This window comes from Brachyhypopomus gauderio, chromosome 9 (assembly GCF_052324685.1).
Source record: "Brachyhypopomus gauderio isolate BG-103 chromosome 9, BGAUD_0.2, whole genome shotgun sequence".
Classification (NCBI taxonomy): Eukaryota; Metazoa; Chordata; class Actinopteri; order Gymnotiformes; family Hypopomidae; genus Brachyhypopomus; species Brachyhypopomus gauderio.
In genome coordinates this window covers 13,773,235-13,797,116 of record NC_135219.1, presented here as the reverse complement: position 1 = coordinate 13,797,116, position 23,882 = coordinate 13,773,235, and the positions used below count along the sequence as shown (strand labels likewise).

Here is a 23,882-nt window from a genome sequence, read left to right as displayed (position 1 = left end):
CGTGCACCCCAATACAGTCCCCCTAATGTCTATCCTAATACATCTACCCCAATACAGTCCCCCTAATGTCTGTCCTAATACATCTACCCCAATACAGTCCCCCTAATGTCTGTCCTAATACATCTACCCCAGTACAGTCCCCCTAATGTCTGTCCTAATACATCTACCCCAATACAGTCCCCCTAATGTCTGTCCTAATACATCTACCCCAATACAGTCCCCCTAATGTCTGTCCTAATACATCTACCCCAATACAGTCCCCCTAATGTCTGTCCTAATACATCTACCCCAATACAGTCCCCCTAATGTCTGTCCTAATACATCTACCCCAATACAGTCCCCCTAATGTCTGTCCTAATATATCTACCCCAATACAGTCCCCCTAATGTCTGTCCTAATACATCTACCCCAATACAGTCCCCCTAATGTCTGTCCTAATACATCTACCCCAATACAGTCCCCCTAATGTCTGTCCTAATACATCTACTCCAATACAGTCCCCCTAATGTCTGTCCTAATACATCTACCCCAGTACAGTCCCCCTAATGTCTGTCCTAATACATCTACTCCAATACAGTCCCCCTAATGTCTGTCCTAATACATCTACCCCAGTACAGTCCCCCTAATGTCTGTCCTAATACATCTACCCCAATACAGTCCCCCTAATGTCTGTCCTAATACATCTACCCCAGTACAGTCCCCCTAATGTCTGTCCTAATACATCTACCCCAGTACAGTCCCCCTAATGTCTGTCCTAATACATCTACCCCAATACAGTCCCCCTAATGTCTGTCCTAATACATCTACCCCAATACAGTCCCCCTAATGTCTGTCCTAATATATCTACCCCAATACAGTCCCCCTAATGTCTGTCCTAATGCATCTACTCCAGTACAGTCCCCCTAATGTCTGTCCTAATACATCTACCCCAGTACAGTCCCCCTAATGTCTGTCCTAATACATCTACCCCAGTACAGTCCCCCTAATGTCTGTCCTAATACATCTACCCCAATACAGTCCCCCTAATGTCTGTCCTAATACATCTACCCCAATACAGTCCCCCTAATGTCTGTCCTAATACATCTACCCCAATACAGTCCCCCTAATGTCTGTCCTAATATATCTACCCCAATACAGTCCCCCTAATGTCTATCCTAATACATCTACCCCAGTACAGTCCCCCTAATGTCTGTCCTAATACATCTACTCCAATACAGTCCCCCTAATGTCTGTCCTAATACATCTACCCCAGTACAGTCCCCCTAATGTCTGTCCTAATACATCTACCCCAATACAGTCCCCCTAATGTCTGTCCTAATACATCTACCCCAGTACAGTCCCCCTAATGTCTGTCCTAATACATCTACCCCAGTACAGTCCCCCTAATGTCTGTCCTAATACATCTACCCCAATACAGTCCCCCTAATGTCTGTCCTAATACATCTACCCCAGTACAGTCCCCCCTGTCTTTCCTAAACATTTACAGTATGGCATTCTTATTTCCTGTGCCTGATCTAGTGTCTACTGCGCTGTTTCTGAAAACTTTTTCATTTTCCTATGCAGAGCTTTCATTTTTGTTCTTTTTGTGCAGCTGTCAGAGAGGCTGTGTAGAGCTCCACTGATAACACATAGATTCTACAGACTACTGAACTTCCATGCACCCCCCAGTCGTTGTGTCCCTCACATGTAGGACACTGGCTGTGCTGGGTGGTCCCAGTCGTTGTGTCCCTCACATGTAGGACACTGGCTGTGCTGGGTGGTCCCAGTCGTTGTGTCCCTCACATGTAGGACACTGGCTGTGCTGGGTGCTGTTTTAAAGTTTCAGTAACTGATCTAGCAGCCTCCCCAGTTTGTCATTGTTTAATGAGGCAACACTCAAAGTGTGTGTTAGTGGCTTGTTCTGGGTGTGAACAGGTTACTGTTACGTCGTGTGTTATTGTGTCTGTTTGTGCATGGTGTGATGTTAAACTCCTGGTTTGTCGGTTGATATTGAGTTTGTTGTCTTTCCTGCGGTCCTTTTGGGTTGGTAGCTCAGAACTCGTTCTTTCCCCGTTCAGCGGCCATCATGGCGGCCCTCCCATTGGACGGAGTGTCATATGGGTAGAAATATTTGTTTCTTGGCTCGATTCTTGTTCATCTTAATTGAACCCATACATTTCTGTGTGTGTGTGTGTGTGTGTGTGTGTGTGTGTGTGTGTGTGTGTGTGTGTGTGTGTGTGTGTGTGTGTGTGTGTGTGTGTGTGTGTGTGTGTGTGTGTCAGCGTGGAGAAACGTCGACGGGAGCTGGAATTGCGCTACATTGACGAGCTGGCCGAGTTGCTGGCGGTGGGTGATCTCTCCGTCCTGAGCGTGAGGCCAGACAAGTGTGTCATCCTGAAGAGCACGGTGGAGCAGATCCAACGGCTCAAACGCCGAGAGCAGGGTGAGTGCAGAAACCACGGCTACCCTAACCTTCCTCACCCACCAGGGGCAATTAGGAGTGTTGTACCTGGACACCAGGGGCAACTTCAGAATGGACAGAGGGTCTCGATTATGGAGGGTGTCCAGTAACACTAGAGAAGCGGTACCACCAACAGACCTTATGCCTAGCAGCAGACATTGGCCTAGCAGCAGACATTGGCCTAGCACAGGGGTAATCAATTAAATCTTTCCGCGGTCCATTTTTGGCAGATAGCTCAGACCTTAGGTCCGGGTCCGCGGTGGCGAACGAAAGAAAGTTGTTGAGCGGGGGGGGGTGGGGGGGGGGTGGCGAACGAAAGTTGTTGAGCGGGGGCGGGGGGCGAACGTAACACTCAAATGGGTGGTGAACGTAACACTCGTCTGAAAATAAATTCTCCGGTTTAAAATATAGTCTCCCGTTAAAATTTTTTTGGCATTTGGGTCCGTATCCAGTTAATCAGGAATGTGATTGGGTCCGGACAGGACGGCGTTCGGGTCCGGATCCGGACCGCGGTCCGCCATTTGGTGATACCTGGCCTAGCAGCAGACATTAGCCTAGCAGCAGACGTTGCATATAATACATGAAACCTCACCAAACATACGATGAAACTGGAATCCTCTGAAGTGCAGTGTTTTGACTGCAGTGGAAGGTCTTTAGTCACACCACAGCTGTACATCACAGCTACAACTACAACCACAGATACGTAACACAGCAACACACTGTGGCTACACTCAATTATAACCGCAGCTACATGCCAGTGCTAACGCCATAGCTATACCATGGCTATATCCATAGCTACATCATCATACCTGACAGTTGACAACAGTATTACTGGCCACTCAGTTCTTTTAATAGTCAGTCATGTTTCATCTATAGTTAGTATTTTGCACACGGGGGTGTGGTGTTGGTTTATTTAAAGACTTTTTAAAGACCTTTTGTGGAGACACTATATGACGTGCGACATTATGGAGTGATGTGGATGGAGGTGAATTTGCAGGGATGTTTCTGGTGTAATTACTCATTCATTAGGCTGATTAATAATGCATTCTGTTCATGTCAGAGGCGTATATGAATGTGTCAGAATCACGAGGAGGCGCGGTGATGAATGTCTAGGCTACGTGAGGAGGTGCAGGGATCTTAACTTGGTGAATAGGTTGGAGTGATTCATCTGCACTAAACAGTCTGAACTGTATAATAGTTGTAGTTCCCTCCTGTAAGAGCCACTTAATTAACACGGGCTGTGACCTCATGCAGGAAAAAGCATTGCGTGTTCTGTATTAACACATGGGTTTCATGATGTGTAATGATGGCTCACAGCATGCATTTCTATGGGGTGTGAACAGGAGGATGTGAGCAGGTGGCATGCATTGGCCATTTTCAAGGTAGTGACTCCAATAGGGAGGTACTGACTCCAGTAGGGAGGTACTGACTCCAATAGGGAGGTACTGACTCCAATAGGGAGGTACTGACTCAGGCGGCGCTACGAGTGCTCTCCTGTACTGGAGACATGGCGGACGCTGACTGGGTGGTCCCCCTGGTGGCTTTAGTCCTCACACCCTCCACACCCCGGTGCTACGCGTGCTCCTCTCCGCAGGGAGGGGTGGACATGGCGGGCGGCGGGTGAGGAGACTCCAATAGGGAGGTACTGACTCCAGTAGGGAGGTACTGACTCCAATAGGGAGGTACTGACTCCAGTAGGGAGGTACTGACTCCAATATGGAGGTACTGACTCCAATATGGAGGTACTGACTCCAATAGGGAGGTACTGACTCCAGTAGGGAGGTACTGACTCCAGTAGGGAGGTACTGACTCGTGCACATTCCACTGTGTGATTCAGTAGTATTTGGATGACCCTAGGTATGGACAGGTTACATGGTTATAGCTGCCAGATGGTTGGAAACACACCTTTCCTTCTCGGGAGCTTGGAGAGTCTTTTAACTGAGTTATGAAAACCTGAATTAAATACTGTGCCTGAGGAAAACCAGGCAATAGAAGATCTGTTAGCACAGCTTTGCCATCACAACACCGTGTTCTTTAAACACTGTAATGTAGAAAGCATAAAGGAAGTTAATATGTATTTAGAAGCTAGTGAACATTCAAGGAACTTTGTGTGCTGAGGAACATCAAACACCTTCCCTCTTTGTGAAATAAACGACATAAACGTGTCCTTCAAGGCACGAGACAACAGTGACATAAACATGTCCTTTAAGGCATGAGACAACAGTGACATAAACGTGTCCTTTAAAGGCTGCACACTTCATGCACACACTAATATTTGTCCGTGATAAATGTCCTTATAATATGCCTGTTGTGTAATTGATTTTTAGTTGTGGCTGAGGCAGCGTGGCTAGGATAGTTGCTGGAAGCTTGGCGCTCTCTCTGGTTTAGAAGCTTAGTCTCCAATAGGCAATAGTCTCCACGTAGTCTCATAGTAGTCACCATGTAGTCTCACAATAGTCTCCATGTCGTCTCACAGTGTGTATCGTAGTCGCCCTGGAACTGTGTGCATCGTAGTCTCCCTGTACAGTGTGTATTGTAGTCTCACAATAACAGCATGTATCGTAGTCTCACAATAACGGCGTGTATCGTAGTCTCACAATAACAGCATGTATCGTAGTCTCACAATAACAGCGTGTATTGTAGTCTCACAATAACAGCATGTATCGTAGTCTCACAATAACAGCGCATATCGTAGTCTCACAATAACGGCATGTATCGTAGTCTCACAATAACGGCGTGTATCATAGTCTCACAATAACGGCGTGTATCGTAGTCTCACAATAACAGCGCATATCGTAGTCTCACAATAACGGCATGTATCGTAGTCTCACAATAACGGCGTGTATCATAGTCTCACAATAACGGCGTGTATCGTAGTCTCACAATAACGGCGTGTATCGTAGTCTCACAATAACAGCGCATATCGTAGTCTCACAATAACAGCATGTATCGTAGTCTCACAATAACGGCGTGTATCGTAGTCTCACAATAACAGCGCATATCGTAGTCTCACAATAACGGCATGTATCGTAGTCTCACAATAACAGCATGTATCGTAGTCTCACAATAACAGCATGTATCGTAGTCTCACAATAACGGCGTGTATCGTAGTCTCACAATAACGGCGTGTATCGTAGTCTCACAATAACGGCGTGTATCGTAGTCTCACAATAACGGCGTGTATCGTAGTCTCACAATAACGGCGTGTATCGTAGTCTCACAATAACGGCGTGTATCGTAGTCTCACAATAACAGCGTGTATCGTAGTCTCACAATAACAGCATGTATCGTAGTCTCACAATAACAGCGCATATCGTAGTCTCACAATAACGGCGTGTATCGTAGTCTCACAATAACGGCGTGTATCGTAGTCTCACAATAACGGCGTGTATCGTGTGTTTGTAGATCTTCAGTCTTCAGTCCTTTTTGTTTCCTTGTCACTTGTAGGTCACTGAGGTCGGGTCATGTCCTGGCAGAGCAGAACCGTATTTAGCAGTCAAACCTGGATTTAGTGTGCACGAGATCTGTGTGATCGTCTCTCAAGCCATCTTTCTGCTGCATGCCGTGTTATTCAGATCTTCCCTGTTTTCGTTGGGAGCTCTTACCCTGTGGTGGAGGAGTGGGTGGGGGCGTGAGGGGGCGTGAGGGGGCGTGTGAGGGGGCGTGAGGGGGTGTGAGGGGTGTGTGAGGGAGCTACCAATGGCTGTGCTCCTCTGCCCCCTGACCTCGTGTGTGAGGGGCCTCTGGTGGGTGTTGCTTCACTGCCCTCTGAGTGAGTGGGAGAGAGAGAAACACCCCCCCCCCCCCAATGGTCTGTAACCCAGGATGGTGTCAGCGTGGTTGGACAGCCTTCCTGCTCACACCAGGTGTGGGCCAGCTCCCTTTACCCAAGGGGCAGCACCCTAGCAAACTTTACTAGCTCAGCTCCGTGGGGACCTTTACATACTGGCTCAGCGCCATGATGACCTTTACATACTGGCTCAGTGCCATGATGACCTTTACATACTGGCTTAGTGCCTTGGTGACTTTTACATACTGGCTCAGTGCCATGGTGACCTTTACACACTGGCTCAGCGCCATGGTGACCTTTACACTCTGGCTCAGCGCCATGGTGACCTTTACACACTGGCTCTACGCCATGGTGACCTTTGCATACTGGGTCAGCACCATGGAGACCTTTACACACTGGGTCAGCACCATGGAGACCTTTACACCCTAGGTCAGCGTCATGGAGACCTTTACATACTGGGTCAGCACCATGGAGACCGTTACACACTGGGTCAGCACCATGGAGACCTTTACACCCTAGGTCAGCATCATGGTGACCTTTACACACTGGGTCAGCACCATGGCAGAACGGCAGTGACCTTTACCCACAGAGGTGGCAGTGTAGTCCTGTCCCATCCGCCTCCTTTAGTGACTGGGGCGTAGTGACCTTTGACCTACATGCTGGTGTAAGAGTGTGGTTCAGCACAAATGGGATGAGCCTGACACCAACCTGTCTTGGCCATTCTGTGATCTATATGCCAGTTCTGTAGGAGTGTGTCAGTGAGATAGCAAAGGAGCTGTGTGAAGGTATGAGAGAGAGAGAGAGAGGCAAAGAGAGAGAGAGATAGAGAAAGAAAGAGAGAGGCAGAAAGAGAGAGAGAGACCTTTTTTTTCCTCTCCGTCTGCATCATTCTGCCTGGAACCCACTACACAATGAAATAAGGTATCGCCTGCTGCTGCGATGCCACAGTAACACTGTCGTCATGGTGATGGGGTTTGTTTTTGTAGGGGGTGGGGCACACAGCCCTTCTGCATCCTGATTTGACTGTTGGATAGTCCCCTATACAATAGGGCTATACGTCTCCAGGCTGTCCACTCAGGTTCTAGACAGGGTTCCTCCACTCAGGTTCTAGACAGGGTTCCCACGGACGCTCTTATCCACACGGCACTTTGATCTGGAGGAGGTGGGGTGGGTTTCTGGTGGCGTGGTCGGGACGTCCCGGGAAGGAACCTGTGGCATTGTGTGAGCTCATATCCCCCGTGCGGAGGGGGCCCCAGGGCTGTGGTGTGGTGTGGTGTGGTGCTCTCCTGGCTGGGGTTCTGGTGAAGCATCTGCTCTGGTTCAGGAGATGCGTCTGCGTGCACACACCACACTCTAGAGGGAAACTCACTTGCAGAACAAGAATGAAGGCTGAAGGTTCCACACACTTCTACAGGCTCCTCACCTTCTAGAAACATCTTCCAGGGGCGGAGCTGAACCCTGCAGCTGTCTCGCACAAGTTCATCGACCCTTTCTTCAGTGGTCCTCAGAAAAATGTGCCTATAGTGTTGCCGTGCTTGATCAGCTGGTCACTGAGTGTAGGTGCATTTCTTAAATAAAGTGACAGGGGAATGTATAATTACCATTAAAAATGGATTTAAAGGGGCTGCTCACTTCTGCTGTGCCTCAGTTGTGGTAGTGTTGGTTAGCAGAGCATCATGCTAGCTGAGACATTAGCCCCCTTTGCTAGCCATGCTAGCCATCCGTGTGTCGTGGAGTTGTCCCTTTGACAGGCGCGGCGCATGTGTGTCCACAGAGAAAGTGTCTCTGATGTCCCCCGACAACGAGGTGCAGAAGAGCGACGTGTCATCGAGCAGTCAAGGCCTGCTGGAGAAGGAGGTTCTGGGGGCTCTCCTCCTGGAGGTCAGTGTCGTCGCCGCCTTCTCTCTGTGTTGCAGAAACACATGATGTTCCCGTTTGGGCAGCTTGAGGTTCGGGCAGCTCGTAGGGGCCGCTGGGTGGAGCTCCTCCGTCAGCAGGCATCACCTTCTGGGGTGGAGGGGGAGGGGGGAGGGTCCTGGGCCTTTTGTGCTGTTTTTTCTCCAGAGGAAGAAGTTTCACTCCTTTTCTTGTTGTTGCCCCCCCTCCAACCCCCTCAAGGCCCTGGATGGATTCTTCTTTGTGGTGAACCGTGAGGGTCGGATCGTGTTCGTGTCTGAGAACGTCACCAGCTATCTGGGCTACACCCAGGTGGAGCTGATCACCTCCAGTGTCTACAGCATCCTGCACGTGGGCGACCACAACGAGTTTGTGCGCAACTTGCTGCCCAAGAGCTTGGGTGAGCCACTGTCACTATCTCACTCGCTTGCTCACTCTCTCTCTACCTCTCTCTCTTCCACTCTCTCCCTCTCTCTCTCTTCCACTCTCTCTTCCCCTCTCCCACCTCTCCCCCCTCCCTCCCCCTTTCTCTCTCTCCCTTTCTCTCTCTTCCTCCCTCTCTCTCTCTCTTCTTCCCTCTCTCTCTCCCTTTCTCCCTCTTTCTCTTTCTCTCTCTCTCTCTCTCTCTCTCTCTCTCTCTCTCTCTCTCTCTCTCTCTCTCTCCTTCCCTTTTTACACTGGAGGCACCCAGAGAAGCAGCAACAATCAACACTGGGCCCTTTGATTACAACCACATTGTCACTTACACAGCCCCTCAAATCTGATTACACCCACATTGTCACTTACACAGCCCCTCAAATCTGATTACACCCACATTGTCACTTACACAGCCCCTCAAATCTGATTACACCCACACTGTCACTTACACAGCCCCTCAAATCTGATTACACCCACACTGACTCACAGCCACCCAAATCTGATTACACCCACACTGTCACTTACACAGCCCCTCAAATCTGATTACACCCACACTGTCACTTACACAGCCCCTCAAATCTGATTACACCCACACTGTCACTTACACAGCCCCTTAAATCTGATTACACCCACACTGTCACTTACACAGTCCCTCAAATCTGATTACACCCACACTGTCACTTACACAACCCCTCAAATCTGATTACACCCACACTGTCACTTATACAGCCCCTCAAATCTGATTACTCCCAGACTGACTCACAGCCACCCAAATCTGATTACACCCAGACTGACTCATAGCCACTCAAATCTGATTACACCCACACTGACTCACAGCCACCCAAATCTGATTACACCCAGACTGACTCACAGCCACCCAAGTCTGATTACACGCAGACACTGACAAACCTTCACACTTCACACTTAAACACATAATTTTTCCTCTCCGTCTCCCCTCCTCTCATACACACACAGGTACACTCTCTGTCTTAGTTGGAGTGTGCATGTGACATGATGGGTGTGTGTGTGTTGATATGGTGTGGTGGTTGTGAGGTGTGTGTGTGTGGTGTTTGTGAGATGTGCTGTGTGTGTGTGTGTGTCTAATGATGGGTGTGTGAGAGAGAGAATATGTGCAAATGTAATGGTGTGTGTGTGTGTGTGTGTGTGTGTGTGTGTACAGTGAACGGCGTGCCCTGGCCTCAGGAACAAGGCTGGCGAAGCAGTAACACGTTTAACTGCCGTCTGTTGAAGAGGCCACCAGACGAGGTGGACACAGAGAACCAGGAGGCCCGGCAGCAGTACGAACACATGCAGTGTTTCCCTGTGTCCCAGCCCAGAACCCTGCAGGAGGAGGGAGAGGGTGAGACACACACACACACACACACACACACACACACACACACACACACACACACACACACACACACACATGTCCTCCACTCCCATGTCCACTACTCTCGTAGTGAAATCACCGTGCTGGGAACCCTCACGTTCTCTGCTCACAGGTGCGTCCAGTGTGAGCACAGCCGCCTCTATGAACTCGTGCTCAGCAGACACGCAGCTCCCCTTCAGGTATACCAGCACTAGAAGGGTCACGTTTGTAATGGTAATCAGATATTTAACCTTTAAGAAGGCGCTGAACACTTCTCTTATCTGTAAGATCACAGCAGTTGTAGCTGATCTGCATCTGACAGCGAGTTCAAGGTTAGAGTTCAAGGTTAGAGTTCAAGGTTAGAGTTCAAGGCCTGTGATGAAGATGAGGATGAGGATGAGCACTCACCCCAGTGTTCAGAGTCCTGACCTGCAGCCCTTGCGAGAGCAGCGTGTGTGTGTGTGTGTGTGTGTGTGTGTGTGTGTGTGTGTGTGTGTGTGTGTGTGTGTGTGTGTGTGTGTGTGTGTGTGTGTGTGTGTGTGTGTGTGTGTGTGTGTGTGTGTGTGTGTGTGTGTGTGTGTGTGTGTGTGTGGGTCCTGCAGGTCTGTGCTTGTGGGCTTCTCTTCTCTTCTCCGCCCCTGGAAGATTCTCTTTCTCTGTTTTCTTCACCAATTAAGAGCTTACGGAGAGCATTCAGAAACCAGACCTGCTGGTGGAACGAGCCGTGAGACGTCATTGCGTGGTGGTTGGCCTCTCATCATCACCTCTTGTGCTGTTGGTAGCGTGTTCACACTTCCCTGTTCTTCCCTCACCATCTCTGCGCCTGTGGTCTGGACTGAGCTCTCACTCCAGAGCGTGTAGCAGCACGTGTGTGTGGGAGAGGAAGACTTTCCTCCTCGAGTGCGTCGTTTGGTGTCACAGCAGGGCTTGAATGTCGGCGGTCCCACCTGTTCAGATGGGCGATGACATTAGTACAGCGTCTGTGTCGCGTTTGCCCAGGGACACAACTTCATACTGCACCGTATTCCAAGGTACTTTTGAATCATTGCAGTGCTACAGGCTAACCTTTGACCCCTCGCTCTCTCTCTCTCTCTCGTTGTGTGTGTGTGCGTGTGTGTGTGTGTGTGTGCAGACCTTCAGAGCTGCCTGATCTGCATCGCATGCCGTGCGCCCCGTCCCACACAGATCCCTGTTAGCACGGAATCCTTCATCACCAAGCAAGACCCCACAGGTAGACCACACAGACCCCACAGGTAGACCACACAGACCCCACAGGTAGACCACACAGACCCCACAGGTAGACCACACAGACCCCACAGGTAGACCACACAGACTCAGAGCCCACAGGTAGACCACACAGAGCCCACAGGTAGACCACACATACACAGACCCCACAGGTAGACCACACAGAGCCCACAGGTAGACCACACAGAGCCCACAGGTAGACCACACAGAGCCCACAGGTAGACCACACAGAGCCCACAGGTAGACCACACAGACCCCACAGGTAGACCACACAGAGCCCACAGGTAGACCGCACATACACAGACCCCACAGGTAGACCACAAATACACAGACCCCACAGGTAGACCACACATACACAGAGCCCACAGGTAGACCACACAGACACAGAGCCCACAGGTAGACCACACAGAGCCCACAGGTAGACCACACAGAGCCCACAGGTAGACCACACAGGTGTCTCTGCTGAGTCTGGCCTGTCACCTGTGCAGGTGTGCTTCAGTTGTGTATGAACAAGGGCTGAATCACACACCCTCTGAACAGCGTACTCAGTTGTCCCACAGAGCCCCTGTACAGCAAATTTAACCAGCCAAATGTGCATGGTATGGGTCACAAGGTCAGGGGGTCACAGGGTCAGGGGATCAGGGGAGTTTCTATTTGCCACTTATTATCAAAAGGTCTGAAAAGGAACATCACTTAAATTACCATGAGGCCTTCAGACAATATTTATTTATTGTGAGATAAAACATGAGAAAGCACTAAATCGTGTGTGTGTGCGTGTGTGTGTGTGCGTGTGTGTGGCCTGCAGGGAAAATCATCTCTATAGAGACGAGTGCACTACGAGCCAGTGGGCGGCCGGGCTGGGAGGATCTGGTGAGGAAGTGTATCTACGCCTTCTTCCAACCGCAGGGCAAAGAGGCCTCCCACGCCAAGAGGCTGCTACAGGAGGGTACGCTGGGCTCGCTGTCTCCTCTAGGGGGCGCTGTGAGGAGGAGTCGGTGTGATTTAATGCTGATTTCATCTTGTGTGTGTGTATATGTGTGTGTGTGTTTGTGTGTTTGTGTGTGTGTGTGTATGTGTGTATATGTGTGTGTGTGTGTGTGTGTGTGTGTGTGTGTGTGTGTGTGTGTGTGTGTGTGTGTGTGTGTGTGTGTGTGTGTGTTTGTGTGTGTGTGTATGTGTGTGTGTGTGTGAATATGTGTGTGTGTGTGTGTGTGTGTGTGTGTGTGTGTGTGTGTGTGTGTGTGTGTGTGTGTGTGTGCGCGCGTGCGTCTGCTCACACAGTGATGACCAATGGCACGGCCATCAGCCCTCTGTACCGTTTCACCCTGAATGACGGGACTCCCCTCAGTGCTCAGACACGCTGCAAGTTCTGCTGCCCCCCCAACCCCGACGTGCAGCCCTTCATCATGGGCATCCACACTATCGACAGGTACACACACACACACACACACACACACACACATATACATGTACATAAACCACACACCGTACCCATAAATCACACCCTTGTACACGTACATAAATGCACGCGCACACACACAAAATGCTTGAAGCCAGTTTTACTTCCATAATGATTGTCACTGTTTACAAACTAGCATAGAGTAGTAAGATGATCTATCTTTGCTGATATGTTACCAATGTGTGTGTTACAGGGAACACAACACTGCTAGCTCTCAGGAAAACCCCGCCCCAAGTCTTCTGTCCCCTACAGCTCCGCCCATCCGATCTCCTGCCCTTCCCTGCGCTGACCTCAGTCTGCATCTCAACAATGGCAGTGCAGCCTGCCCCGCCCCTGGCCCCACCCCCGCCCCGGGCTACCCTCCGTCCGGCCGGGTGGCACCATCCCAGCAGGCTGGCAGCCCCACGCCACTGGGCAGCCCCCTCACAGCAACCCCTACCTCATTCATGTCGGCCCGGCCTCCGCGGGCCAGCCCGGCCGGACACCCCTTCTCTCCGTCTGCAGGCGTCCACTCTCCCGCCCTGGTCCGGCAGCAGTCGTCCAGCAGCGAGAGCGCCGCCTTGTCTCACGCCTCCCCTGTGCCGGCCCGCCCCCCGGCCACGCCCTGCGGCTCACCGGCACGCCCACCGCACGCTAAACCCGCAGAACTGGCGGGGGAGGAGCCCAAGAACGCCACGGCGACCAACCCCAAACTCAGCCAGCTTCTGGACGGCGCTGACCTGGACCTGGACCCCTCCCCCACCTCGCAGCCCCGCCCCCCGCCCCAGTGCCCCGCCTCCCACAGCACGCTGACGGAGCGACACAAGATCCTGCACCGGCTCCTCCAGGACGGCAGCCCCGTCGACCCGGTCAAGGACGCCGAGGTGAAGAAGGAGCCGCAGACGGGCTCCGCCCCCGGCCACGCCCTACAGACGGGCTCCGCCCCCAGCAACAGCCCCTCCCCCGTCCTGGCCCAGGACCACCAGCTGCTTCGCTTCCTGCTGGACACGGACGAGAACGAGCTGGAGGACCTGCCGCCCGCCGCCCTCAGCTTGCACACCATCCGCGTCAAACTGGCCAAGAAGGAGAGCGGAGACGGGCCGTGTGACGCCGACACGTCCCCGCTGCCCGGCCACGCCCTGTCGCCCAACAGCGCGGACAGACCCAGTCCGGTACACACACACACACACACACACAGCCTTTTATTCTGCTCAGCAGAGCTTCAGTACATGCTTGTCTCCTTGAAGGCCGAGATTGAATCGTGCCTCACAGAAGCGTTACGTAAATCATTATGTAAATGTCCTCAGCGAGGACTAGCGCCCCCTGTTGGAGGTCGGTGGCTACACCGGCACGCTCCCCTGTCTCCTCCCCCCACAGCCTCTGTGTTCGTCTGCCTATCCTGTACTTTGCCTCGTTGGTGCTCATAGTTGCCACATTAACTCGGACGATGGCTAACCTTTGCTCTGCCACTCCCCCCGCCCTGTGTGTGTGTGTGTGTGTGTGTGTGTGTGTGTAGTTCTCTGCTGCTGATCTGGACACACTGAGCCAGCTCCTGCCTGTTCTGAGGGCTCCAGTGTGTGGGACTCCAGTGGAGGACGTGGCCCTGCCCCCGCCAGCCCACGACAACATTCCCGTCGGAGTGAGCGTGAAGCACGAACCGCCCGGAACTCCCAGCCGCCGTGAGGGCCGGTCCCACAACACACACACACACACACACCATTAAAACACTTGCAGCCTGACTGCATTCCACACTAGGGATAGTTTAAGAGTTAATAGTGTAAGCAGCAGTGACGAGATGATGGCATCATGCAGACCAGTATCACTCCTGTGTGTCCATCGCCCTGCTGGCGTTATTTGGTTAGACTGCCTGAACCTTTCAAACATGTTTCCATCTTTGTTGTTGTTGCTGGTGTTGGACTGCCATGGCTGTTCTGTATGTGTAACATGGATCTCTCCCTCTGTGCAGTGTTTCCTGACCCCAGGCTACAGACCCAGTCTCCATTTGAATTCTGCAGCCCACCCACCCCGACACAGGCCCAGCCCCCTGGGGCGGGGCCAGCTGACCCCTTCCAGCCGCCCAAAGAGAGAGCCAGCCCTTTCTCTGACTCCGCCCACACTGGCAACTTCAGTGCTAGCACAGGTACAGCAGCATACACATTCTAGCATGAGTGAGTGTGTAGTAGTGATATGTATGTAGTAGTGGTGAGTGTGTAGTAGTGATGTGTATGTAGTAGTGGTGAGTGTGTAGTAGTGATGTGTATGTAGTAGTGGTGAGTGTATAGTAGTGATATGTATGTAGTAATGGTGAGTGTGTAGTAGTGATATGTATGTAGTAGTGGTGAGTGTGTAGTAGTGATGTGTATGTAGTAGTGATGTGTATGTAGTAGTGATATGTATGTAGTAGTGGTGTGTGTGTAGTAGTGATATGTGTAGTAGTGGTGAGTGTGTAGTAGTGATATGTATATAGTGGTGAGTGTGTAGTGGTGAGTGTGTAGTGGTGAGTGTGTAGTAGTGATATGTATGTAGTAGTGGTGAGTGTGTAGTAGTGATGTGTATGTAGTAGTGATGTGTATGTAGTAGTGATATGTATGTAGTAATGGTGAGTGTGTAGTAGTGATATGTGTAGTAGTGGTGAGTGTGTAGTAGTGATATGTATATAGTGGTGAGTGTGTAGTGGTGAGTGTGTAGTAGTTATATGGATGTAGTTGTGAGTATGTAGTGGTGAGCGTGTAGTAGTGAGCGTGTAGTGGTGAGCGTGTAGTAGTGAGCGTGTAGTGGTGAGTGTGTAGTAGTGATATGTATGTAGTGGTGAGTGTGTAGTGGTGATATGAGTGTAGTGGTGAGCATGTAGTGGTCAGCGTGTAGTGGTGAGTATGTAGTGGTCAGTGTGTAGTAGTGAGTATGTAGTGGTGTGGTGTAGTGAGTATGTAGTGGTGAGTGTGTAGTAGTGATATGTATGTAGTGGTGAGCGTGTAGTGTGAGTGTGTAGTAGTGAGTATGTAGTGGTGTGTAGTGGTGAGTGTGTAGTAGTGAGGTATGCTTGTTTCTCTGTGTGTGGGGTGAGGGGTTGTAACCACTTGGCTCTGTGCTCACACTGTAGGACTAACCAAGCCGGAGTTACCAGAGTCACAGCAGTTCCCATCCATGACCCTGAGTGACCCCATGACCCTGAGTGACCCAATGGCTTTCGAGGGCACTATGAATGCCGGCCCTCTCCCGTCACCTCAGGAGTGAGTGTTTGTGGCTCCGCCTCCGACCACCCAGCTGGGCCCCTCTCACACGCAAACACTCCACACACCAGCCTGCGGCATGCTGGGTTTTGTATGCCGTTATGACTACACACATATAGTCGTGCACCCTTTGAAATGAAATGTGCCATATTTTGTTAATTGTGATTTTTACACCCCAATCGAAATTTGTCCTCCGCTTTTAACCCATCTGTGCAGTCAGAACACACACACACACTAGTGATTACTAGGGGGCTGTGGATCACACGTGCCCAGAGCGGTGGGCAGCCCTAGCCCGGCGCCCGGGGAGCAGTTGGGGTTAGGTGCCTTGCTCAAGGACACCTCAGTCATGGCCTGTCTGGGAATCGAACCCACGACCCTCCGGTCACAAGTCCAGTTCCCTAACCACCAGGCCATGACTGTCCTATCACACTTACAACCACGCACACCTACGCACACACGCCAGTCGGATGACCGCATGCCAGTTAATGTCAGTCCAGTCCTCTCAGCTCACCGTGTCTTCCTTCCCCACTGCGAGCAGGCAGTGTGTGGCGTGTCCGCTGGACGAGATGTTGTGTGCGCCCACCACGCCGGAGGGCCGCAGCGATGAGAAGGCGCTCCTCGAGCAGCTGGTGTCCTTCCTCAGCGGCACCGACGAGAGCGAGCTGGCCGAGCTGGACCGCGCGCTGGGCATCGACAAGCTTGTCCAGGTGAGGCCACGCCCCCTCGCCTCCCCGACCGGCCTCCCACAAGCGGAGATCCTCCCCTCACCTCCTCTCCACTCCTCCTCTCTTCTCCAGAGTGGATGCTTGGACCAGATGACCCAGCGGTTCCCTCAGCCTCAGTCTCCCACCCCGGTGGCTCTGGACTCCAAGCTGCCCGGCTACCCACCTCAGTTCTCCACCTCCCCCCCACAGTTCCCGCCCGAGATGGGCACCACGCAGGGTTTGGGCTTCGTGGGGCCGCGCGGGCCCTTCCCGGGGGTGGCGGTGGGCCCCGTGCGGCCGCCGTTGACCCGGGTGCCGGGTATGCCCAGCCCCCTGCGCGTGCCACCCAATCAGCTTCGACTCCAGCTGCAGCAGCGTCTGCAGGGCCCTCAGCAGGTAGTGACCCCCATACACACCGCGTCCTTAAGATGGGCCACGCTGGACACGCAGTGGCAACCTGCTCACGCCTCTCTCCTCCCCCTCTCCTCCACCTCTCCTCCCCCTCTTCTCCTCCCCTCTCTCCTTGTCCTCCCCTCCTCCCTCTCTCCTTCTCTCCATCAGCTGCAGAACAGGCTGGCAGCCATGGGCCAGTTTCCGCAGGGGGCGCCCATTGCCATGGCGATGAGGTCAGGAATACAGCAGCCGCAGATGCCCTCGCAGGTCAGTGTGTGTGGAGGGACCCTCAAGCCCAACGTGTGTGTGTGTGTGTGTGTGCAGCACTGTAAGCATCAGGGTCTGTCTTCCCTTGTCATCCTCCAGCATCCTCTAACTGCTCTGGTGTGTGTGTGTGTGTGTGTGTGTGTGTGTGTGTGTGTGTGTGTGTGTGTGTGTGTGTCCCGCAGCCTCCTCTCAACGCTCAGATGCTGGCCCAAAGGCAGCGTGAGCTCTACAGCTTCCAGCACCGTCAGCGTCAGCTGCTCCAGCAGAAGGTGTTGCTGATGAGACAGGGGATGGTCACGGGGCCCCTGGGCCCTCCGCACATACCCACGGGGCCCCAACACACCCAGCCGCCCCCCCCTGTGCAGCAGACTCCGCCCCAGCAGTTCAGCTACCCCGCCGGATACCCCGCAGGCCCTGGAAACACCCCCACCTCTCCTAGCCACTTCAGCCCCATGGGGGCGCCTCTGGACACCAAGCTGCCCGCAAGGAGCGGCATAGCGCCCCAAGGCATGATGGGGGCCTTGCAGGGGCAGTTTGGGGGGCCCATGAACCCTTCCGTTCAGCAGGGGCTCTTCCAGCAGTTTGGGGCTTCAGGTAAGTAACCGATATTGTTCAATATGACTTCCTCCTACCGACATAAGCTGCGTGTGGAACTAGGGTTGTCCCGATCCGATATTTGGATCGGATCGGCCGCCGATATTAGCAAAAAATGCGTATCGGTATCGGATTGGCAGAGAAAATGCCGATCCAGACTCCCGATCCAGTTTTTTTTAAGTCCGGGTTTTCCAGCGCACCCATTTAGATAATCCATTCCAGTTTTTGCTGTGGTTTTGCCAGTGAGAGTAAAATCCGGTCCGCATTTTCCAGCACACTTTCAGCACACGAGCATAGCGTCTTCCCAATTTAGCTCCGCGGCATCTCCTAACCGTTAGGACCGCCGTGTAAATTTGAAGTTATCGGTAAAAATGTTAGTTGTGTGGGATTATTTTACCTTAAAGGATGACAAAGACGAAGAGGTAGAGTGCAACATATGCCACAGTAAAGTCAAGTGTGGTGGTAAAGCTGTAAGAACTTTTAATACAACCAATCTAATCAAGGATTTAGCAAAATACCACCATAAACAACATGACGAGTTTCTAAAGAAAACCGAAGACAAAAAGAAAGGTCCTACACAACTAACAATAGCAGAAACGTTTGAATTGAAGGGGGTGTATAGATGGGGATGGAGCAGCAAAGTGTGGAGTAGAAGGCATTTTGTTTTAATTAGTTTATGATGTGTACGGATTTTTTTAAAGCTTTGGTTTACACTTGTTCAAGAGCACTGATGGATGTTAATGTTAATAGACTATTTCAGGGCCGGAGTGGGGACACTTTTTCAGCCCGGGAGTTTCATGCCAAAATCCGGCCCAAAATTATTTTCCCCTCCCAATCGGCCCAAACTAGAGATTGACATGAGCCGGCCCATCGGGAATCCTCCCGAATCTCCCGATTAGCCACTCCGGCTCTGGACTATTTTCCACGCAGGTTGTGTGTTTTTGTAATGTTCTGCGCGAGGCAGAACAGGGAGGCGGACACAAACGCTGAGGAGAGCGAGATTTATTAAGGGAAATTCCAAAATCAGGGTCGAAGAGGATAGCACGGGTCAAATCATTGAGGGAGTCCGAACATTGAACAAGCAACGACATTGTAACACAAGGAGTACTCACAGAAACCAGACAGGGAAAACGGAACAGGCTGAAACAAATGGGGAAACGCGAATACACACACAAGAGCCAGCGAACGTGAACAGAGAATACATGAAGCACAAAACAACCGATGACTAGACCTGGGAGATACAGGGACTAATATACACAGAACTAGACAAGGACCAGGTGATAACAATGATGACAGGGGCGTGGCAGACAATAGGAAATCATAGAGATGAACAGGCAAGAAACACAGACATGAGGGAACCCAGAGTGACAGCTAGGAGAGGGGGCGTAGCCCTACGTGACAGTTTTGCTTTTATAATATAATTTACAATATTATTTGCACTTGTGGCTTTTTAATCCTTTGTTTAATGATGCTATTTCTGTTTGTTATTTTATATTTTGTCTGAGTTTATTCATTGCTAAATAAACAGGTCAGTTTCTCCTTACCAACCATTGTGTATTATTCAAACACACCTAAATACAATATTATTTGCACTTGTGGCTTTTTAATCCTTTGTTTAATGATGCTATTTCTGTTTGTTATTTAATATTTTGTCTGAGTTTATTAATTGCTAAATAAACAGGTCAGTTTCTCCTTACCAACCATTGTGTATTATTCAAACACACCTAATTCAGCTAGCTACTTGTTATCAAGAGTAAAACGCTTTTCAACATGAGTTTGACAACAAAGTAAGTTGGCTAAATAACTTTAAACTTTAATACATGCTCGGATAGGCCGGTATCGGTATCAGATCGGAAGTGCAAATAAATATCGGTATCGGATCGGAAGTTCAAAAAGCTGGATCGGGACATCCCTATGTGGAACTATTCTAAAAAACAGTTAGACTTTAGAGTTACATTCCTAAGCTGTAACATCCGTGGGATTTTTCCTCCAGGCCTGGTCCAGCAAGGAGAGCCGTCTTTCCCGCCCGAGCTCGGTCCCACCAGTCCCTTGCTCTCACCGCAGAACTCCACTTCCCAGAGTGCTCTGCTCCAGCAGGCACAGGCCCCGCCTGGTTACCAGTCATCTGATACGAAGCCCTGGCAGCAGAGTGGCCTGGCCAACAGCAGGTGAGGCAGTGGGGGTCGTGATGAAGACCTCCGGTGGTGGTGATGAAGAGTCTCCTGCTTGTCTCGTCGAGGGTCGCGCGCTCCCAGCATTCACCGCCACTTCCTGTCTCACTTCCTGTCTCACTTCCACTAGCTGCAGTGTTTCTGTGCGTTTCCAATCCTATTCAAGCGCTGTGTGCGTTGTGTGTGTTAGTCTGTACAACCAGGCGGGACAAGCTGCCACGCAGGGTTTTGGCCAGCAGGGGGTGTACAACAACATGAGCATCACCGTCTCCATGGCCGGCAGCTCTGGGGCTGTGGGTTCACTACCTCCGATCGGACCACCAGTTGGCATGGGCAACAGTAACCTCGGCAGCGTGACCTCTATGTGTAACGATCAGGTCAGCGCAGCATTTCTTACTTCAGAGCAAAACCTTATTGTCTGTGACTGAAGGCTTTTTGATAATAGTTGGATTTTAATTAAACAGAGACCAGAGGATCATTGTGCATTGCCCTGTCGTGTCTTCTAGGTACAGCAGGTTCAGGTGTTTGCTGATGTCCAGTGCACGGTGAACCTGGTGGGGAGTGACTCGTATCTCAACCAGCCAGGCCCCATGGGGCCCCAGAAGGCTCAGAGTGTGACGGCCCCTCAGTCCCAGCAGAAGAGTCTCCTGCAGCAACTCCTGACGGAGTGACGCTTGTGCCCACGCCAACATCTCCAACACAAGAGTCCTGTCACCTTTGGTTTGTCTCCAGTTGTCTGTGTCGTGACTGGGGTCAGTGTGTCCAGGCTGGAGGCGTTTCGCAGCCTGTTAGACAGTGTTCTCATGTGCTCATTCCTGGTCACCTGCTGCTCAGCATTCGCTTCCTGAAGGCAGAAAAGTTCCAGTTATTTGCCAAGTCTGTAAAAATAAAACCAACCTAAAAACAAAAAAAAAACTGAAGAAGTCATCATCTAACAGGACCTGCTGCGTCTCGTGGTCTAACGTCCTGCCAGGACCTGCTGCGTCTCGTGGTCTAACGTCCTGCCAGGACCTGCTGCTTCTCGTGGGCTAACGTCCTGCCAGGCTGCTGTCGCAGGGCTTCTGGGTGGGTGGAGGGCAGCAGCTGAGCTCTGATTGGACGGATTGGAAACTTGGGCAGAAACGTGGGGATGTGGTATGTTTCCTCTGCATGAACCGGCTCAGTTTCAGCTGGATCTGTGACTGACAGGCTCTCCTCATGCCTGAGGATGGCGGGAAACTCCCAACTTTGTCCTGTTTTTCTTTCCCTTTGCTTTTGTTTTTCGATTTTGAACGTCTGTTGCCGTCAGGACGGGCAAAACGCTTCAACGCTGCCGTGCTACCACAGACGCCCCTGAGAACTGAGAACTGCCTTGCGAACCGCAGGGCTTTTAAAGATGTCCTCCGTGTGTCCCCGGTCCTGCAGCTGTGAATGCGAGTGACGCAGGGCTAACGGGTGCGTGTGAGTGATCAGTGCTCTGGGTGCGCTGTTGTTACTGTACAGCACAAAAACGGACCAGGATGAGATCACACACTCTATTTTCTTTTAAAAAACAAACAAAAAAAAAAACAAAGATAAAACAGAAAGGTTTCATTACTGTACAGGCAACTGTCGTTTTAAACGCATCATCGTCATGGGTTTCAAACTGGTTCTTTTCTTTTATAGCTTTGAGAATATGTATTATGTTTTTTTTTTTTTTTAAGAATAATGTTCAAAATCAAGAAATCGTGTGTACTAAGTAACATTGATGAATATTTCCTGGGGAGGTGTGTAGAGAGGTGATGACGAGGTGACCCTGGTCACATTTGTTGGTTTGTGTTTGTTATTCTGATTGATATTGATATGGCGCCATAGTAACTGTTCGGCAGTCCCCCAGATCTGTTGTACAGTACATGATAACATGATGAAGCTTAGATGATCTAAACTGATTTTGATGATTCAGTGGAGGTTTGTGTTGTTGTTGTTGTTGTCATATTTTGTTTGTTTGTTTGTTTGTTTTCATCTTCGAAGCCAGTCTAGAAATCACAAGTTACTCTCCTCCAGCTTTGGAAGGGTGGGCGTGGTCATGGGCCTCGTCTCTCTCGCGCCATTGGCTGCATGCTCCAGTTCTTGACTGCTCATGTGACTACTGTTGCTTGGTCAGACACTGTTCATTAGCATTGTCCCTTCCTCATTTGTTCCCTCCAATTTGCCCCGCCTCCTGGCCCTGCCCCTTTGCCCATTTCTGCGTTTCCCAGGCCTGTTGAGGTGAAGATGGGCATCCTCGTTGGCGTCAAGGAGAGAAACGAGAGATCACTGACGTAGGCAGGCGTGTGACGTAGGCAGGCGTGTGACGTAGGCAGGCGTGTGACGTAGGCAGGCGTGTGACGTAGGCTGGCGTGTGACGTAGGCAGGCGTGTGACGTAGGCAGGCGTGTGACGTAGGCAGGCGTGTGACGTAGGCAGGCGTGTGACGTAGGCTGGCGTGTGACGTAGGCAGGCGTGTGACGTAGGCAGGCGTGTGGGAGGGTTCTGCGTGGATTAGCCGGTGAAAAAAGCTTCCTGAGAAACGTAAAGGTCCCCGTTTGTCTCAGTGCGTACACACAGGTGTTTGACAGATGTGACGAGACCCGAGTTTGAGCAATGAGCACTGGAGATGATGTTAGAAATGGTGCACGCGTGACTGTCCAGACCTCCGTGTACATGCGTGACTGTCCAGACGTCCGTGTACATGCGTGACTGTCCAGACGTCCGTGCACACGCGTGACTGTCCAGACCTCCGTGCGCACATGTGACTGTCCAGACCTCCGTGCACACGCGTGACTGTCCAGACCTCCGTGCGCATGCGTGACTGTCCAGACCTCCGTGCACACGCGTGACTGTCCAGACCTCCGTGCACACGCGTGACTGTCCAGACCTCCGTGCACACGCGTGACTGTCCAGACCTCCATGCACACGCGTGACTGTCCAGACCTCCGTGCGCACATGTGACTGTCCAGACCTCCGTGTACACGCGTGACTGTCCAGACCTCCGTGCGCACGCGTGACTGTCCAGACCTCCATGCACACGCGTGACTGTCCAGACCTCCGTGCGCACGCGTGACTGTCCAGACCTCCGTGTACACGCGTGACTGTCCAGACCTTCGTGCGCACACACAGCATCACTCTGGGATTAGGGAGACTGTGTGTAGGTGCGGTGGTGCGGTGTTGAATATGTTGCACACACACAGTTCGTCTGGGCAGAGGAGGAGACATGTTCAGCCCGTCTGCAGTCCTGGAGCAGGTGCCGTTTACATGCTGGTATATATCCAAGGGTTTTCTGAGCAACGTTTTCATATAAACACACATGACACATGAATGGGTTTACAGTTCTGAAGTTTCTTCTGAAACAGGCGCACCTTTAAAATGACCTAAAACTATAACTGCGAGAGGACCGCCCACCCCACTCGCCATGACGCTGTTCTCCGTACTGTGAGGGCCTTACCTCATCATCCCTTTGGACAGGAAGGTTACATTTTACACAGCAGTTCATCAGGTACTTTTGTGTTAGTGTTTTTTGTTTGTTTGTTTGTTTGTTTGTTTGTTTGTTTGTTTTACACTTTTAACAAACCCCTCCTCATACAATTTCTGACATATGTTTATGCCAAATATACAGCTACTAAAGAGCGCCTAGGGGCAGTGAGGTATTCTTTAATAAACGGCTCAGTTCTGCTACATGGTACAATGGACATTTGAATCCTGGTTCAGCAAGTTATGGTGTATATAACAGACAAATGTGAATATGTATCTGTTCAGAATCAACAATACGCAGTGCTCCAAGTGTGTGGTAATAACTACTTGCTTCCAGTTTGTTTTCTTAGTTAGTTTTTTTTTTTTTTTTGGTTGTTTGTTTTGGGTATGTGTATGGCTGTCTGAAAGTGTGTGTGTGTGTGTGTGTGTGTGTGTGTGTGTGTGTGTGTGTGTGTGTG

At 51.2% G+C, this 23,882-nt stretch overlaps 1 protein-coding gene across 2 annotated transcripts in view; it reads left to right on the top strand.

Moving 5' to 3' along the window:
* ncoa1 (nuclear receptor coactivator 1) overlaps window positions 1-21,544 on the top strand; it is a 48,552-nt gene extending 27,008 nt beyond the window's left edge. For both annotated transcript variants that reach the window (XM_077017332.1, XM_077017333.1), the window contains 18 exons: window positions 2,262-2,422; window positions 8,005-8,111; window positions 8,349-8,526; window positions 9,724-9,903; window positions 11,048-11,146; window positions 11,966-12,106; window positions 12,442-12,589; window positions 12,813-13,770; window positions 14,115-14,277; window positions 14,565-14,738; window positions 15,699-15,828; window positions 16,367-16,535; window positions 16,626-16,928; window positions 17,094-17,192; window positions 17,375-17,786; window positions 19,780-19,954; window positions 20,148-20,334; window positions 20,464-21,544. In XM_077017332.1, coding sequence (XP_076873447.1) covers window positions 2,262-2,422; window positions 8,005-8,111; window positions 8,349-8,526; window positions 9,724-9,903; window positions 11,048-11,146; window positions 11,966-12,106; window positions 12,442-12,589; window positions 12,813-13,770; window positions 14,115-14,277; window positions 14,565-14,738; window positions 15,699-15,828; window positions 16,367-16,535; window positions 16,626-16,928; window positions 17,094-17,192; window positions 17,375-17,786; window positions 19,780-19,954; window positions 20,148-20,334; window positions 20,464-20,628 — 3,949 coding nt within the window. In that variant the 3' untranslated portion in view covers window positions 20,629-21,544. The remainder of the gene's footprint in view (window positions 1-2,261; window positions 2,423-8,004; window positions 8,112-8,348; window positions 8,527-9,723; window positions 9,904-11,047; window positions 11,147-11,965; window positions 12,107-12,441; window positions 12,590-12,812; window positions 13,771-14,114; window positions 14,278-14,564; window positions 14,739-15,698; window positions 15,829-16,366; window positions 16,536-16,625; window positions 16,929-17,093; window positions 17,193-17,374; window positions 17,787-19,779; window positions 19,955-20,147; window positions 20,335-20,463) is intronic.
* The last annotated feature ends 2,338 nt before the right edge of the window (window positions 21,545-23,882 follow it).